General features: G+C 39.3%; 1 protein-coding gene across 2 annotated transcripts in view; it reads left to right on the forward strand.

Moving 5' to 3' along the window:
• The window catches only part of LOC142761346 (serine palmitoyltransferase 3-like), a 39,456-nt gene extending 33,740 nt beyond the window's left edge, over positions 1–5,716 (forward strand). For both annotated transcript variants that reach the window (XM_075864531.1, XM_075864530.1), the window contains 3 exons: positions 2,601–2,736; positions 3,815–3,944; positions 5,438–5,716. In XM_075864531.1, the coding sequence (XP_075720646.1) occupies positions 2,601–2,736; positions 3,815–3,944; positions 5,438–5,551 (380 nt within the window). In that variant the 3' untranslated portion in view covers positions 5,552–5,716. The remainder of the gene's footprint in view (positions 1–2,600; positions 2,737–3,814; positions 3,945–5,437) is intronic.
• Positions 5,717–16,451: the final 10,735 nt, after the last annotated feature.

Consider the following 16,451-nt stretch of genomic DNA (forward strand, 5'->3'; position numbering starts at 1 on the left):
ATGTACACACACACACAATACACGCCCAGTTGTACTTTAACTTTAAACACGCCCAGTTGTACTTTAGAAAGCCTCATTTGCATAAATATAAAAATGGTCATAACTTGGCCAAAAATGCTCGTTTAAAAAAAAAAAAAACGTTACTCTTATCTACATTGCAGCGCCGATCTGCTGCAATAGGAGATAGGGGTTGCAAAATCTGGTGACAGAGCCTCTTTAACATTAAATCTGAAATGGAAAAACAACGTTCAGGGTCAATATAATCTGGGAATGCCAGGTACAATTAGTATATTTGGCAAAGGTTAGAAAGGGGGAAATCAAATCCCTACTAAAATCTAATGAATATTTTTGGGTTCCAACTATGCAACCCTTTCAGGTTAGTCGACTGGGTGGGGGAATCGACTTGGAATTTTTACTTTACCCTGAACTTTTTCCATTACACGGTACATTTTATGTTGTTTGAGCTTAGAAGGAAATATTGCAATGTAATAAATGACCATACATTATCAGGTCAGTTAGAGCAATAAATAAAGTTTGATAATTGTTTATTTTACTTTCAGGGATATTGGCATTTTTTTTACAGTTGTCATTTTTTTTAAATGAAATTGCAGCCATATAGGTTGTCACTTATTTAGCTCCGTGGAGATTAATGGTAAACAGTTTTTTTTTTATTGACAACATACTGGCAAAATGACGACCTGTTTGACATCAATTTCTTAGAAGCTGATTCAAAAGTTACCTATATGGCTGCACTTCCTGTTGTCTTGTTGGCAAAATTTCTCATTACAATGGAGTAGAAAAATGCTAATATTTCTATCAGCAAAAATGACATAGGGTGGAATTTATGAAGACTGGGGTTTCATACGCCAGTCTTAATCTAAAACACGCGGGGACACTTTGTGATCAGTTTATTGTCAAGGGACCGTTCTAACAAGTAGGTATTGTCTCAAATGGAGAACCCCTTTAACTACTTCTGTAACTTCTGCTTTAAAAATATAGGATGTTTTCAGTGGAAATCCCCTATAAGTATCAATTAACATTGTAAACAAAAATGATTGAAACTTTTGTTTAAAATAATTTGTAAGGATCTTTCTGATTGTATTTATTCATTTGGAGCGTGAAATCCGTCACGTGTTTAGCTTATCTCTGAATAACAATATACCAAAGTACCTATTTAGTATAAACCATATTATATATTTTATATTAGCTAGAGACCAGGAGCACAACTATAGGTGCAGAGGGTCCAAAAGGTCCTTTGGTGCCATGTGAGGATACCAGCACTATAAATGATGTGTGATGGGTAGGGGACCCTGTAACACATACCCCTCTGCTGAAGACGTTCTATCATTCGTTGAGCAGCTGTTTAAAGAGTACAAAATCTTTTCTGATTTCTTGGTATACTGCCGTGAGTTTTCTGAATTATTTTATAACCCTACAACTCCTACAACTAGTTATAGTTTTAATAATTTCTTAACCAAGATCTTTTAGCCGATTCCATGCAAACCTTCATGGAATTACCAGTTTAAAGACTATGGAAACCCTTGAATGTCATTTTGTTTTCCTTTTTTTTTTAATAAAAAGGTTAGTGAGTGTGATTGGTGCAAATTTATAAATAGATTTTATGAAAAATATTTTTTGCTTTTTGAGATACACCTGCTCTGTATTCTCTATACAGAGCAGCTGTTTCGTTTGCTAAATCCTGCTCCCGTCAGGTCCGCGGGACTGACGGGTTCAGTGAAAGCTTTCATAACTTAGATAAGATAGATTACAGGTGGATCCTGTGTGTTAGAGACACGTAGGACCCGCTGACACTGAACCCGTCAGGTCCGTGGGACTGACAGATTCGGGTCATAGCGAAAGATACGGTATACAGAGCAGCTGTATCTCAAAAAGTAAAAATAATTTTTAATAAAAACTATTTATTTAAGTTGCACCAATCACACTGAATGACCTTTTTTTTATTAAAAACAATGCCATTAAAAGGTTTACATAGCCTTTAAGACCCCTAAGAATGTATAACACTCTAGTGATGTCTTCTACATTTGTCTTCCAGTTGTTGGTATCACAAAAATTGTTCTATCCTCACTTAATAGGTGCTAGTCATATTAATTCATTGCATCCCCAAACCTCATGAATATACAAAACATCCATCTGAAATCACAACCATGTATGTTATGCCCAAGTGAAAACTGGGAAGAAAGATGATAAGACCATTGCTTCTTTCACAATATTTTGTCTTATGCAGAACAGCAGAAGACAAATCTCCAAAAGTACTCCTGAAATGCTGCAAATTGTTTCCCCTCGTCTATATTCATATATTGGTGTATAATTGCAAACATATAGCTAGTCATACTGTACAATTGTTCATTTTCTTCTATGTGTCCTATTAAACCAAATGTTCAACTCTTCATTGGGCTAATATTAATATTATGGTGTCTTCCTTCACTTCCCACATAGCACTATACATATTGAACTTGTTATCCAGACGCAATTCTTTCAAGAACTTAATAGTTTAGTAGTTACAAATACCAGGCTGTACAGGTGGACAGAGTATTTTTGGTTTATGTATTTTATGACAATTTTGGCTGTAAACCCTTTAGGCCTCCAAAGAGTCAATCAACTTGCGGAGAACACCAGATATTTCAGACAGAGATTACATGACTTAAATTTAATTACTTATGGAAATGAAGACTCCCCTGTTGTCCCTGTGCTCATGTACATGCCAAGCAAAGTAGGGTAAGTGCTTCATGTACCCCCAATGATCAGCTCATCAATACAGTTGGTACATAACAATGCATAACCAGCCCTTCCCCGAGAAGCTGAACTAAATGTTGTGGCTATGTAGACCATCACATAGCCATAATAATGCTCTAGCACAATGCTTGGTTATTTTTTTAGCTGACCAAAAACTTGTTTGCCTCAATTCAATGTGATATTAAATATGAAGTGAATATTAGGCTTACTAGTTTCATGCTGCATTTTTTTCTGTACCTATTGTGTTGGTACAGTGATACATTTACATGGTTTGCTTACAAAGATACTAGTATTTTGCCCTGGATACAATTCAGTGCTACCGACATTTTCTCAGCATGGTTTTGGGGTTTTAGTATCACATGCTATCATACTGCAGCAATATGTGACATATAAAATGTTTAAGCCAAATCCACAATGTAGGAAAGTAAAAAAATACAAAATAATTAAATGGGAAAACAAACCCCTTCCATATGCCCTATTATGCCTACCTTTTGCCCCTATGTTTTTTTACATAAATACTTTGTTGAGAGCAAAATAGCATCCAACTAGTGGAAAACTAATGGGATCTATTCATATTTCTGTTCTTTTAATGGGTTTGGTTTCTAGAAAAAAATATGCAGGTGAAATACGTGCCAAAAATATATGGCCATAGTAGTGCCCTCATATGGTATAAAATAAAGGTCTCAGGCAGAGGGTACAATTTCCATGTGATTACTTGCTGCATTATCTCGTTTTAAGGAGTCGGGGTCTTGTGTCAAGGATTAATTGATCCTTCAAAAAGCTCCATATAGCTCGGTGTAATCTGTGTATTCTGACTTCAGAACTGATTATACAATTACTATCTATATATACATCCATGAATACCTCCATTGACATGGTTAGAACTGTATTTCAACTACCATGTCCACCATTGAAGAAGGACAACATTTGTAGATCAGAAAGTTCAAATAATGTCAAGTTTGGTCTTCTAAGTATATTTACTAATGATTCCTCAAGTAAAAAATAACAACAAATTGCTCTTCTGACATTTGAAATTTCAGTCTATGTTTTGTATCCATAGGGCTTTTGCAAGGCACATGCTGAGAAGGAAAATTGGTGTTGTTATTGTTGGCTTCCCAGCAACTCCTATCGCTGAGGCTCGAGTGAGATTTTGTATATCAGCAGCACATACAAAGGAGATGTTGGACAAGGTATGTTATTTTATTCTCATATCTGACATATTCTGGTCAATTATAGAAATTAACTTTCAGGCCTCATGCACAAGGCCTGTGAGCATGGACCTGCAGTTGGCATGTGGAGTGTGACATGTGGAGTGTGACATGTGGAGTGTGACATGTGGACCGGTAGTAACTTCCGTAGTAACTCCGTGTACATACCACAATTTTATTTCTTAAAGATTCTTACAGAGTCCGTAGGAAAGAAAACCTCTGTATGTAGGCACAAGGAGGTACTATGTGGCCCAGTTCAGAGTTTGATGGGGATGGGATTCTTGGCATTTAACTGCAATCAAACCTGATATTATGGGTATTATTTGGCGTTACTATGTTTAAGCAGTGTTCAGCAACAGACGTAATAGGTCAAGAGAAATTAATGTTACAAGAAGGAAATTCATGTTTATAAGAAGGAAGGATGAGACAATAAAACTTTGCAAAACTCAAATTGCATCATAAACTAAGGGTGTAGTGAAATAGTATTCACCCCAGTAAATCAAAGCCAATCATAACGAAAGCCAACATTTTCTTTATAATCTACCAAGACCCCCTGAAAAAAAAGCATACATTGTGGGAGATTTATCAAACTGAGTGCAAAGGAAAGTGGAGCAGTTACCTGTTGCAACTAATTAGATAATTGTTTCCTTTATTTTCCTAAAGACCTCTGGGAAATGAGAGCTGGAATCTCATTGGATGCTATGGGCAACTTTTACATTTAGACTAATTTTAAAGGGTAACTAAACTTTAAAAAAACGTTTGCAATTTTGTTTCTGATCGGCTTTCCTAGAAAAGCCGAGCCAGCGGTATACTGACTCATATACATTCTATTAAGCCCATACACCGCTCGCTCAACTTTCCAAGGAAAGCCGATCAGAAACGAAGCGGCATAGTGCTCGTACGAGCGTTTGTGACGCTTCGTTTTAGCGATTGGTGGAGGTTTCAGTGCTCGGACCCCCACCGCTCCAAACTTCTGACATGTCACTATGACATGACAAAAGTTTTCCGTTGAGTTACCCTTGAATCAATCTCACTTATAGGGGTAGATTTAACGCTGGTTGATGAATTTGCCCTAGATCTAAAGCAACACCTAGTGTGCTTGGCACAACTTTTAAGCCCTGCTCATTTTTCCAGACACATTTGTATGTGTCAGAAAAAGTTCTGCCGGGGGTTCGTAAATATGTCATTTGGCCTGAATGTCATATTTTATGCCCAAAAATTTTTAATACATTGGTAAGTCTCCTCATCATGTTTTAACTTGATTCTGTCCCCATGGGAGGGTTACTAAACTATTTACTTTTGTAAAGCAACTGCTAATACAGAAGCTGTAGCATTTATAACATGTTAAAACTATGCTTAGCATTTTTTTTGCATATTTTTAAGATTCCATAATACCATAAGGCCGTATGGGCCCTTTTCTATTCTGTGTCTTTATTGACTCTAGGAACTTATTTGGTACCTTGCATGTTTTTCAGGTCTTGGATGAGCTGGATAAAATGGGAGACATTCTAGATGTTAAGCATTCTTGTCATTCAGGGACAAATCGTACCGTGGTTTATGATGAAACAAACATTGAACTTGACGCTTGAGACTAATGCTACACCTGTTCTATACCTTCACCACTGTTGTGTAGCTTTCTTAGAATGCATATTTTATATATTTAGCTCTTGATCTAAAGAGTACTTTAATGTAAATACAAAACCTTTGGATACGCCAATACTGTTGAATTCACTTTAATGGTTTCCTTCAGTAAAGCCAATATTTTTAAAGAATTCACTTTTGTATTTCAGTTTTGTTCACTAAAAATAGCAACATACTTCATCAAAAGTCAGAAAAATCAAACTCATGAAACTTTGTTTTATTTAAAACTTAAATGGCCTGTCTGTAACAAAAAGTAGTACAATAAATATAGGTGTGCAAGAAAGAGAAAAAAGGCTGGCGAGGAAACAGCGCAATTCTAATGTATATTGATGATTGCCAGGACAAATGTTCAGACAAGCTAGTAAGAATGTTGCTCACCTGGTTGAGTTGTGCTGAGATATTTGGCAAAACTCAATAGTAGGCATGTCGAGTTATTGAACAAACAGAGGCTGCAGGCTCCAGAAGCAAACATTATCCATTACACTCTGGTATATGATGTCTTCACAATAGCTTGTCTAACAAAATAAAAAAATATGCTTTTTTAGGGTGCTGCCGTTCGTTGTTGTCAAAAAATTATTCATCATGCCTGAGGAAGACTTCAGTTTGAGGTTGAAACATGTTATATCTCTCCACACAGTTTGTACATGTTTTTATATTTTTAATAAACAATATGGCTTCATAGAAAGTTGACCTAATTTTTTGGCAACCACAAATGCAGCACCCTGAAAAAAAGAGAAGCATTCTTTTTTGGTTCTGACGGATGAACAATAAGGGCACATTCAGATGTGGTGGAATTGCTGTTGAATTCCGCTGAGGACAGTCCGCAGTGGAATTCTGCAGCAGCCGTTTTTTATATTTCTTTCTATACATTTTTAGGAAACTTAGTTCAGACTTAGCAGAAAATAACTGTGCGGAAATTAGGCTGCGGTGCAGATTTTTCCCTCCGCAGCATGTTCATTACATTGCGGAATTTCACTGCGGATTTCATCAAAAATTATTATAATAAAATAGGTAAAATATAGACTAAGATAATGACAGAATTAAAACAAATACGTTTATTACATAAAGGCAATGAATCAAAAAATATTCATGTAAAAGCAATTCTGTCTAACAATCCCACAGATTTAAATAATTAAAGTTGTGAAAGGGAAATTCCAATAACAGAAAATAAACATTGAATTTAAGGGTCAGATCACACAGAGTTTTTGGACACGTTTTTTGACGCGGAAACCGCGTCGCAAAATGCGCCAAAGAACGGCCAAAAATGCCTCCCATTGATTTCAATAGGAGGCGGAGGCGTTTTTTCCCGCAAGCGGAAAAAACGGCTCGCGGGAAAAAAAGGGGCATGCCCTATCTTCGGCATTTACGTCTCTGACCTCCCATTGACATCAAAGGGAGGCAGAGAAAGCGTATTTCGCAGCGTTTTTTGCCCGATGGCTACAAGTGAAAAACGCCACGAAAATTGGCGTGCAGGCAGAGCAAAATCTGCCTCAAAATTCCAAATTTTCTGCCTGCAAAAAACTCTGTGTGAACCCATCCTAAAAGTTATTGAAATCATCTTGAGATTTTTTATAATAAGGCCTCATGCACACGGCATTGCACAGATCCTTGTGTTACAGAGCCATATTGTACCTCCAATTTTATATCGTTTGACTTGTGCACTGTGAGGCACCTTCTATTGTTGCTATCCATTTTTTTGTACTGTCATACAGTGTACAAATAACCATACCACACAGTGCCTACTGCTATGCTCCATACAGCATTGTACCTACATATCAATTCAACACGTTGGCCAAATAATACTTCCATACAGTTTCCTAAAGAACGATGCTATACAGTGCCGCCATTACCATAAATTGCACAAAAACTAAATTGTACAGTGCGCAAGTAGCAGTGCCACACAAAGTAAATATTACCATACAGTGCTCAAATACGACTCACATACAGTGACCAAATAACAGCTCCACACATAAAGTGATCTAATAACAGTGCTATACAATGTCTAAGTAATACTGCTATACAATTAATATCAAGATTCATGGTGATCGCAAGCCGCGGCTGCCAGGCCATCTGTGGAACCCCATTCAGTGGGAATGGCTGATGCATCATCTGTGACCGCACGGACCGCGCAGTCCCCTGACGCCGGCCCTATTCTGTGCAGGAAGAGGAGGGGAGAGGAGCAGGTCCCAGGACAGGAGGAGACCGAGAATGCTGGGTGGGAAAAATCTGGACAGTTGGCAACTATGCATGTAAAGTATATGAATGCATGTTGTAAGCAAATATGGTTTTATATACAATTCATGGACTAACAACAACAGTATCGACTCTAGTAATATGACAAAATATGAAATAAAAGCATAAGACAGTTACAACACAAAAAGAGTGACACGACTGTCAAATGGTATTTCTTTTAAGGATACTCTTTTTATTTATTTTTAATTAAGTCTGTATTTTTCTTTCCAAATGTGTTCCCAAAAGGTCAGAATAGACACAATAACACAATAAATGTTTCTTCGCTGCTGGATCCTGCAGAAAATGATTTATGTTGTACAATAACAGCTGATCTAGGTCATCTTATTTCCAGCATCTCCCAAGGCTGCATCGACGTGCACTAATGTACCGTTCATACATTTTGGTAATGGTTCGGCAGATAGTCACACCGGTACTACAAGTGAATAAGCACGGCGCAAGTTGTATGTTAATACATCATTAATAAAATGTAAAAAAAAAAGTTCTAGGAAAATGTTCCTAAAAATGCTTCTATGTAAAACAGCATTGCGAAAGCAGAGGCGAGCCAAGTTCTCATGTACCCAAGCCGGGTGTTTCAGAATGTGCCGTTCCCACCCTCTACCACATAAGTATACTAGGACTGGAGTTAAGTATAAAGTGCAAAATGCATAAAATAAGCCGATAAAATACCAAGATACAGGTGAAGTGGAACATACAGACCAAGAGGTAACCCCTCCTCCCCTCCGGTGTTTCGCCGTGCTTCTTCTGGGGGCTCCAAAAACGGCCATAAAAAACGCAGCAAAAGACGCCTGATGCATAAAAAACAGCTGAAAATCAGGGTCTGTTTTCCCTTGAAAACAGCTCTGCATTTTACAGACGCTTTTTGTTTGCTGTGTGAACATACCCTTCAATGTCTGATGGAGCGTAATATTGAGTCACTGCCTGATGGAGAGTAATATTGAGTCACTGCCTGATGGAGAGTAATATTGAGTCACTGCCTGATGGAGAGTAATATTGAGTCAATCATAGACGGCTGAGTCCAAAATCAAACTGGAAAATATCGTAACTGATGAAAAAATATCCAATATTTTCCTGTTGGCCCTGTCAGGACTTGTGTAAATTTTCTATAGAGATCATTCAGGGGAACATATTTTTATATTACATTTCTATATCTATAGACTATATTTCCTACATCACATACTTTACCAATGAATGCCCACAATCATTTTACTATTTCAGTCATTTCGGCATTAGAAGAGACCGTTTCAAATGGTTGGACGAATATATCCCCCAGACACATGCAACTGTATAGGCGTAGAGTTAAATACATTTGAGCCATATTTTTTGCTGCCATTGACTCCCGGGCTGTATGCTTGTTTTTGCACACTGTTGTATTGAAAAGCATCACAAGAAAATGTGCACATTTCCTGCGCCAGGTCCCAATTTTTATGAATTATGCCACATTACAAACTAATTGCCAACAATAGAGTGACACTTTTGGAAAAATGTGCCCTAGTGTAGTCTGCAGTGCTAGCTCTCTACCACCGGACGAAGGGTGCCAACTAGTTAGAAGAGTGGGAGGGTGCACCATGCGCTATTATTGTCAAAAGCAACAGTGATTAGGACTCTTCCTCCCCTCGCTGCCTGTATATGCATCAAGATCTGCTCTGCAGTACTGGCACACCATCTGCCAGTACTGTCTTTATTTAGCTATTGGCTGACAGTTTATAATATCACAACCAATAGGAGTCAGGCAGGGAACATCGGGGGGTTGCATTGGAGGGCATGGATAATTCCTGGCAACTTGTCAGTCTGGCTGGTAAATGTCAAATATTTTTACCTGCAATAGCAAGTGCCTGTATTTTTGCATAATAAGGCAGATTAATCTTATTTAGATTGGATACTACTCTATTGCTAGGCCGACCAGCTATAGGAATGTCAACAGCTACAGTACTAGTGGGAGATTGGCACCGGCAGGAGATTGCAGTGGGCAAGAGAACCTGAGACACATTCGGCAGCTGGAAATCTGCACAATGCCTGCCTGTGCAGCTCTGAGAGTCAAGGGCGAATGTCGGAGAAGGAAAATGACTTAGGCCTTATTCGCACGGGCGTGTCTGTTTTGCGCCCGTAGAAAATGCAACATTTTGCGCGTGTTGCAGTTCCGAGTGACATCTGTGTACGGTGCGTGTCTGCATTTTTTTATGCGTGTATGTCATCCATATGTCACACTTTTTCTTACGTCAGCAAAAAAACTGAAGGAGGGGTTTTATTTTTTCTTCGTCATTTCGTTAGCTACTGGTGCGTGAAAAATACGGACAGCACACGGATGAAGTCCGTGTGTTGTCCATTTTTTCACGCACCCATTGACTTCAATGGGTGTGTGATGCGCAAAAAAACACACAAGAATAGGACATGCAATGAGTTTCACGCAGCGGACACGAGATGCATGAAAAACACTGAATGTCTGAATGGCCCCATTGAATTGCATAGGTCCGTGTGACGTCCGTTGTTTTAACGCGCGTGACACGGACGTGAAATATGCTCGTGTGAATAAGGCCTAAGTTACAGGAAGTCATGGTCTGTCTGAGGCTTCCAGACTCCGTTATCTTATGGACTCAGTGTGCCCCTATACAGCCTCCTGTGTATATTAAGCCTAAAGCTGGTATAACACGGGCCGTGTAAACGAGCGCCGATCAACGAGACAGCTCATTGGCCAAAGCTCATTTGCTCCTTTCACAAGGAGCTATGCATGGGGACGAGAGCTTATTACTACGATCGCTACAGACACTGATAAAAGTTTCTTTATTTAAAATAATGCTCGTTCATCGGCTGATCGCTGCTCTGTTTACGCAGGACAATTATTGGAAACAAGCATTCTATGAACGCTCGTTTGCCCGATAATCAGCCAGTGTAAAAGGGCCTTAACAGTAAGGGCCTGTTTAGAACGGACACTGTAAGGCACGTGTCCATGTAAAATGTCCTTGTCGTACAGATCTATAGAATATGGCCCCATAGAATTCTATAGGCCTATACTGTACCTATGTGTGACTATGAGTTTGTACAAATACATACAGAGGTTTTTACTCACGTTAATAGTGTGGCATCAGCTCCTGGCTGCGCTTAGGCGGTGCCTGGCAGGAGTATGGCTGTTCTCAAGAGGTGGATAAGAGGATTGGCAGGTGGAAGTAATTTTAGGCTTAGGAGGTAACTGGCAGGGTATGACTGTTCTTATTATAAACCCTAATAGTTCTGTATTAGACCAGGTACTGTACAAAGGTAGTGAGAAGTGGGCTTGGGAATTAGGTGGATTGGCAGGCTGGAGTCATTTTAAGCTATATATTCTTCCTCACTTACTCTAACTTATGTCCTTATATTGTGCCGTAGTTAGATGTATGCTCTAATAGCTGGCTGGGGATTTACTTTTTTTCCTCTATGTTTATTTTCCTTTTCTTCTTAGGTGCTTGTAGGTCCATAGTGTGGATTCCTGGATCTTCGTATGTTTTTTGGGAAGCTCATCAGGCAGAGGCACGTGTGGTGGGCATTTGGTGTTTTCATGAAACGAGGTGGCACTGCATTGGAATTGAAAATAAGCTTGCGGGCAGGGTGATGCCTGAATTTCTTTATTGTGCTAGACTAGTTCAGCCTTTAGATGTCTCTGTGCTTCATTTATAGGGGAATGATATCGGAGTCCAAACATGCCTCAATTTGATCACAGTTAGTAGCTTATTCTTTTACATCTATGTGGGATGTTTCAGTGTTTTTAACTGTGTGATTAGAGGTGGTTGCCCAGCAATCCTGGCAGCATGCTCATATAAACAAAAGATCCTTATACAAGTGAGTCGGCATGTATCCCAGTTTATTTTTTGGAATGTGATATGTGGAAGTTATGGGAAACACTTAAGTACCATAGAGTGATGGGGTCATATAGATGTTGTTGGTATGGACCTATTTACTTTGGTGTTACAGGATGGTATTTAGAAGTTGGTGTGGGTGTTAAACCAAGTTGATCCTTAATGTCACCGGTAATATGGAGTGGAAGGGTATGGTACATTTGTTGAAGTGTGTAAACTGATATATTATGGAGTCTTGGCAGGTTTGTGTGCCGGGTTAATACATTGTGGAAATGTCTGCATCTTATTTTGCACAACAAGCTGGCGATTACCACTGCAGTAATGCGTTCTACATTTTTTATGGTTCGCAGTCCCTCCCCGTGCTTGGTAATCCAGTGGTTATTTATGCTTAGAATACTAAATCTAACTGATTTAATCTGTACGGCTGTGTTTAGATTCTCTGTGAATCCAATCACAATACAAACAAAACCCTGGACCTGTGTAGATGAAAGTCTTTCCAAGGCAAATGTACGAATTTAGCCATCTTTAGCTTGACTCTGATAATTTGCTGCAGCGTGATATTACACAACAAAAGCCATTGGAAAAGTCAAGATAAAGGATCTTTCCAATGTATATTTAACGTGTTAAAAAGTCAAGATAAAAATAGCTATATCTGTATGTGTTTGCATTCTTTTTAGGACAACCTCTTTCCGTGTGCCTATTAGCAGAAGTATTTAAAAAAGAATATATGTACCACACACATTACATCAATACATGCTACATCCTCAATGTCTTAAATGAGTATTCAAGCTTCTAATAAGTATATGGGTATGAATCAAAAATTATATCTAATATATCTTTTGGAAATATTTGACATTTACTCAAACTAATGGACCGCCTCCAGATATGTTACAAATAATATATATGACTGTGTACGGCACATGTTCAAACGTATAAATGTAAATTAAGGTAATTAACTTGTAGAGCTTCTAATAGTAGTATGCATGTTTTACTTTATCATCTACTCTACACTGGAAAATAAATGATATAATCTGGAATGCTGGGATGAGGTGTACGGAACGTAGCCCTGACAGTCATGTTGCTTTCACAACAATCCCACCTAGTATATGCCCAGCTCGGAGATAAACAAAGTATAAAAGCAGAAGTAACAATCCAGATGATAACTGAAGAAGGTACAATGCACACCAATGGGAGTGGATATACATTAAACTCGATGTACAATAAATCATGATGTCAATAATCATAAGTAAAATGGCTTATATAATGTGTAATTATACAATATACAGCAATTCTCGTATAGAGAAGTAATATGCACAATAGAAAACATGAGAGGTATAAACAGATACACCTGTCACAATATGCAGAAAGGATAGTAATACATGTTAAAAGGTATACGTAATACAGAGGAAGATACCAAGAACAGAAAAGATTGCAAATAATGATATGTCAAGACTGAAGTTGTGAACAAATTGCGGTCCATTTCTCTCAGAAGGATTACTGCCACGTCTCTGGATAGTTGTTGAGGAACATACTGTGTCTAAATATCTATCGACAATGTAAAGCAGATGAAACGACTTTGGAAAATACATTCAAACGATATCGTCTATGTAACGTTTCCATACCAGCGAGTGTATTTTAAAGAGGTTATTGGTATAGATGTATTGTTCTTCGAATGAGGACATGTAGCAATTAGCGTAAGGTGGTGCCACATTTGAGCCCATCGCTGTGCTTTGTTTCTGTACGTAAAGGAAATCCTCAAAGAGAATTTTTTTTTAAGTTAAGACAATACGTAATAAGTCTTTACTCCACTCAATGATTGAGGGATCTTTGTTGGCCCTTGTCAATATGTCATGTACCACTTGTATGCCCTTGTCATGTTTGATCGAGGTGTAGAGGCTACAAACATCCCATGTGACTAAAATAGTCCCTATAGGTATTATACGTATGGTACAGATAATATTAAGGAAAGTGGTGGTGTCAAGTAGGAAAGTGTTCTTCACTAGGGGCGTTAGTATCTTTTCCAGGAAGATTGACAGGGGAGATTGTACAGAATCTGTAGATGCTACTATTGGGTGGCTAGTTAGTTTTTCTAGCCGCCCAAGAGTAGCATCTACAGATGGACCACTACGCACTAACGTGAGGATTGATGTCAGTGCACTCCACGAGACCCATGCCCTCAGTGGCGTTTATAATAGAGCTGGCTGCAGACATGCAGGCAGCGGCTCTCATTGCGGCCAGCCGTGTTTATATAAGCGACATTTCGCAGGAACCAGCATACCACAGGTGAGTAACAAATTGTCTATATGCCTTCCTTGAACCAGCAACCCTGATTCGCACACTAAATATGCAATTTTGAAAATGAGTACATATATAACCTGATTTAAAGCTGCAGTTTTTTAACCAATATAGTAAGTCAGTGAACACTACAAATATTCTTAGCCCCACAAGTGAACCTCTATGTCATTAGGTACTCATTCATGTATACTTACCTTTACACATGCACATATTTTGAATGTATTTTCCCAAAACATTTCATCTGCTTTACATGGTCGATAGATATTTAGACACCCTATATTCCTCAACAACTATGCATAGATGTGGCAATAATCCTTCTGAGAGAAATGGACCGCGATTTGGTCACAACTTCAGTCTTGACATATCATTATTTGCAATCTTTTCTGTTCTTGGTATCTTCCTCTGTATTACATATACCTTTTAACATGTATTACTATCCTTTATGCATATTGTGACTGGGGTATCTGTTTATAAATAGTTACATAGTTAGTACGGATGAAAAAAGACACTTCTCCATATGAGAATTGCTGTATATTGTTTAATTACACATTATATAAGCCGTTTTACTTATGATTATTGACATCATGACTTATTGTACACAGAGTTTAATGTATATCCACTCATGAATTTATAGTGCCTGAGAAAGATCAAGGACAGTGGCGTAGCTATAGGGGTCGCAGCTATTGCAGGTGCGACCAGACCTCTAAGCCTGGTTGGCCCATGGGCCCCCGTTGCCATACAACATGCTTGTTAAATAAATCTTCTGTGCCGTGAAGCCGGCACTGCCTGGTTACGGTCACATGGTACACTTAGTGTACCATGTGACCGTGTTGTTACGTGACACGTCTTCCAGCCAGTACAGTGGAAGAGCCGGTGCGGAGGACTCCAGGTGTGCTGCAGAGTCTGTATTGTAATGTATTGTGTTGTGTTGGCTTGTAATGTATTGTTATGTAATGTATGTGTTGTGTTGCCTTATAATGTATTGTGTTGTATTGTGCGGTTTGCGGTGGAGAGGGGGGGCGTTAAATTACAGCCCTCCCAATCCTCTCTCCACCGCAAACTGCACAATACAACATAATACATTACACACTGAGGGTCGCGTCCCCCTGGGGATTTGTGTGAAGACCTCCTGGGGGTCGCGAGTCACTCACTGAGGTCCCGTTCCATTCAATGCTGGAGCAAGGAGCTGACGTCTCCTTGATCCAGCATTCACTGTGCCCTGAGCGGCTCGACGCAGGCTGGCGGGATGTAGCGACATCATAACGCCTGTCTGAGCCGAGTGTCACTCATAGCACACACCGGAGGAGGCAAAGGATCCTCCACCCGGCGTGGGAACGGGGATAGGTAAGTAATTATGCTATTTTTCTATTATGCACATATGGGGGCATTATACTGTATGGGGAACTGATATTGCGGGGGGGGCATTATACTTCATGGGGGGCTGATATGGCATGGGGGCTGATAAGATGGGGGGGATTATACTGCATGGGGCTGATATGGCGGGCATTATACTGCATGGGGGCTGATATGGGGGAATTATACTGTATGGGGGGCTGATATGTGGGGGATTATACTGTATGGGGAGCTCATATGGTGGGCATTTTACTGTATGGGGAGTTCATATGGGGGGCATTTTACTGTATGGGGAGCTGATATGGAGGGGCATTATACTGTATGGGGAGCTGATATGGGCAGCATTATATTGTATGGGGGCAGCTTTGTGGGGCATTATAATGTGGGGGCTGATATGGGGAGCATTATACGGTATGGGGCTGTTATGGGGGGCATTATACTTTATGGGGCATTATACTGCGTGGGGGCAGCTATGGGAGTATTATACTGTGTGGGGGCATTATACTATGGGGGCTGTTGGGCAAGGCGTCTGGGCATAGGCGTGTGCGCAGGGGGTCTGATGATGGTGGTGTTGGGGAGGGGTAGGGGGGCCCAAGCTGAATTCTTGCACCCGGGCCCATGAGCCTTAAGCTACGCCCCTGGTCAAGGATATGACCGAAATGTTGCACTAATAATGGCAAAACAATAAATAGCTACCTTGAAAATTACTACCATTGGTGTGCATTGTACCTTCTTCATATCTTACTGGGTTCGGCCCCTACGAATGCACCCGCCTGAAAACCTAGTGCTATCTGAACCTCGACAAAATCCACATGAGAACATTACATTTTACACACCATGGAGTTCCTTCTACTGATGTAAAAACAACTATAAGTCCACCAGCGTTTATTGTTACACCAATTTATTAATATCACCCTAGTCGTGTATGTAGATGTCACAGTGTACCCTCATGGAGTATACAGCAGCTGACAAAAACAATAAAAGTAATAATAATAACAATAAAAAACAGTCATAAAGAAATAACATCTGTAGTGCCACTTTTAAATTTAGAGCAAGCATACATACACAAAAAATTAGACATAGCAAAGCAAATAAACTCATTATCCATCAGATCTTACAA

The sequence above is a fragment of the Rhinoderma darwinii genome, chromosome 4, assembly GCF_050947455.1.
Source record: "Rhinoderma darwinii isolate aRhiDar2 chromosome 4, aRhiDar2.hap1, whole genome shotgun sequence".
Taxonomy (NCBI): Eukaryota; Metazoa; Chordata; class Amphibia; order Anura; family Rhinodermatidae; genus Rhinoderma; species Rhinoderma darwinii.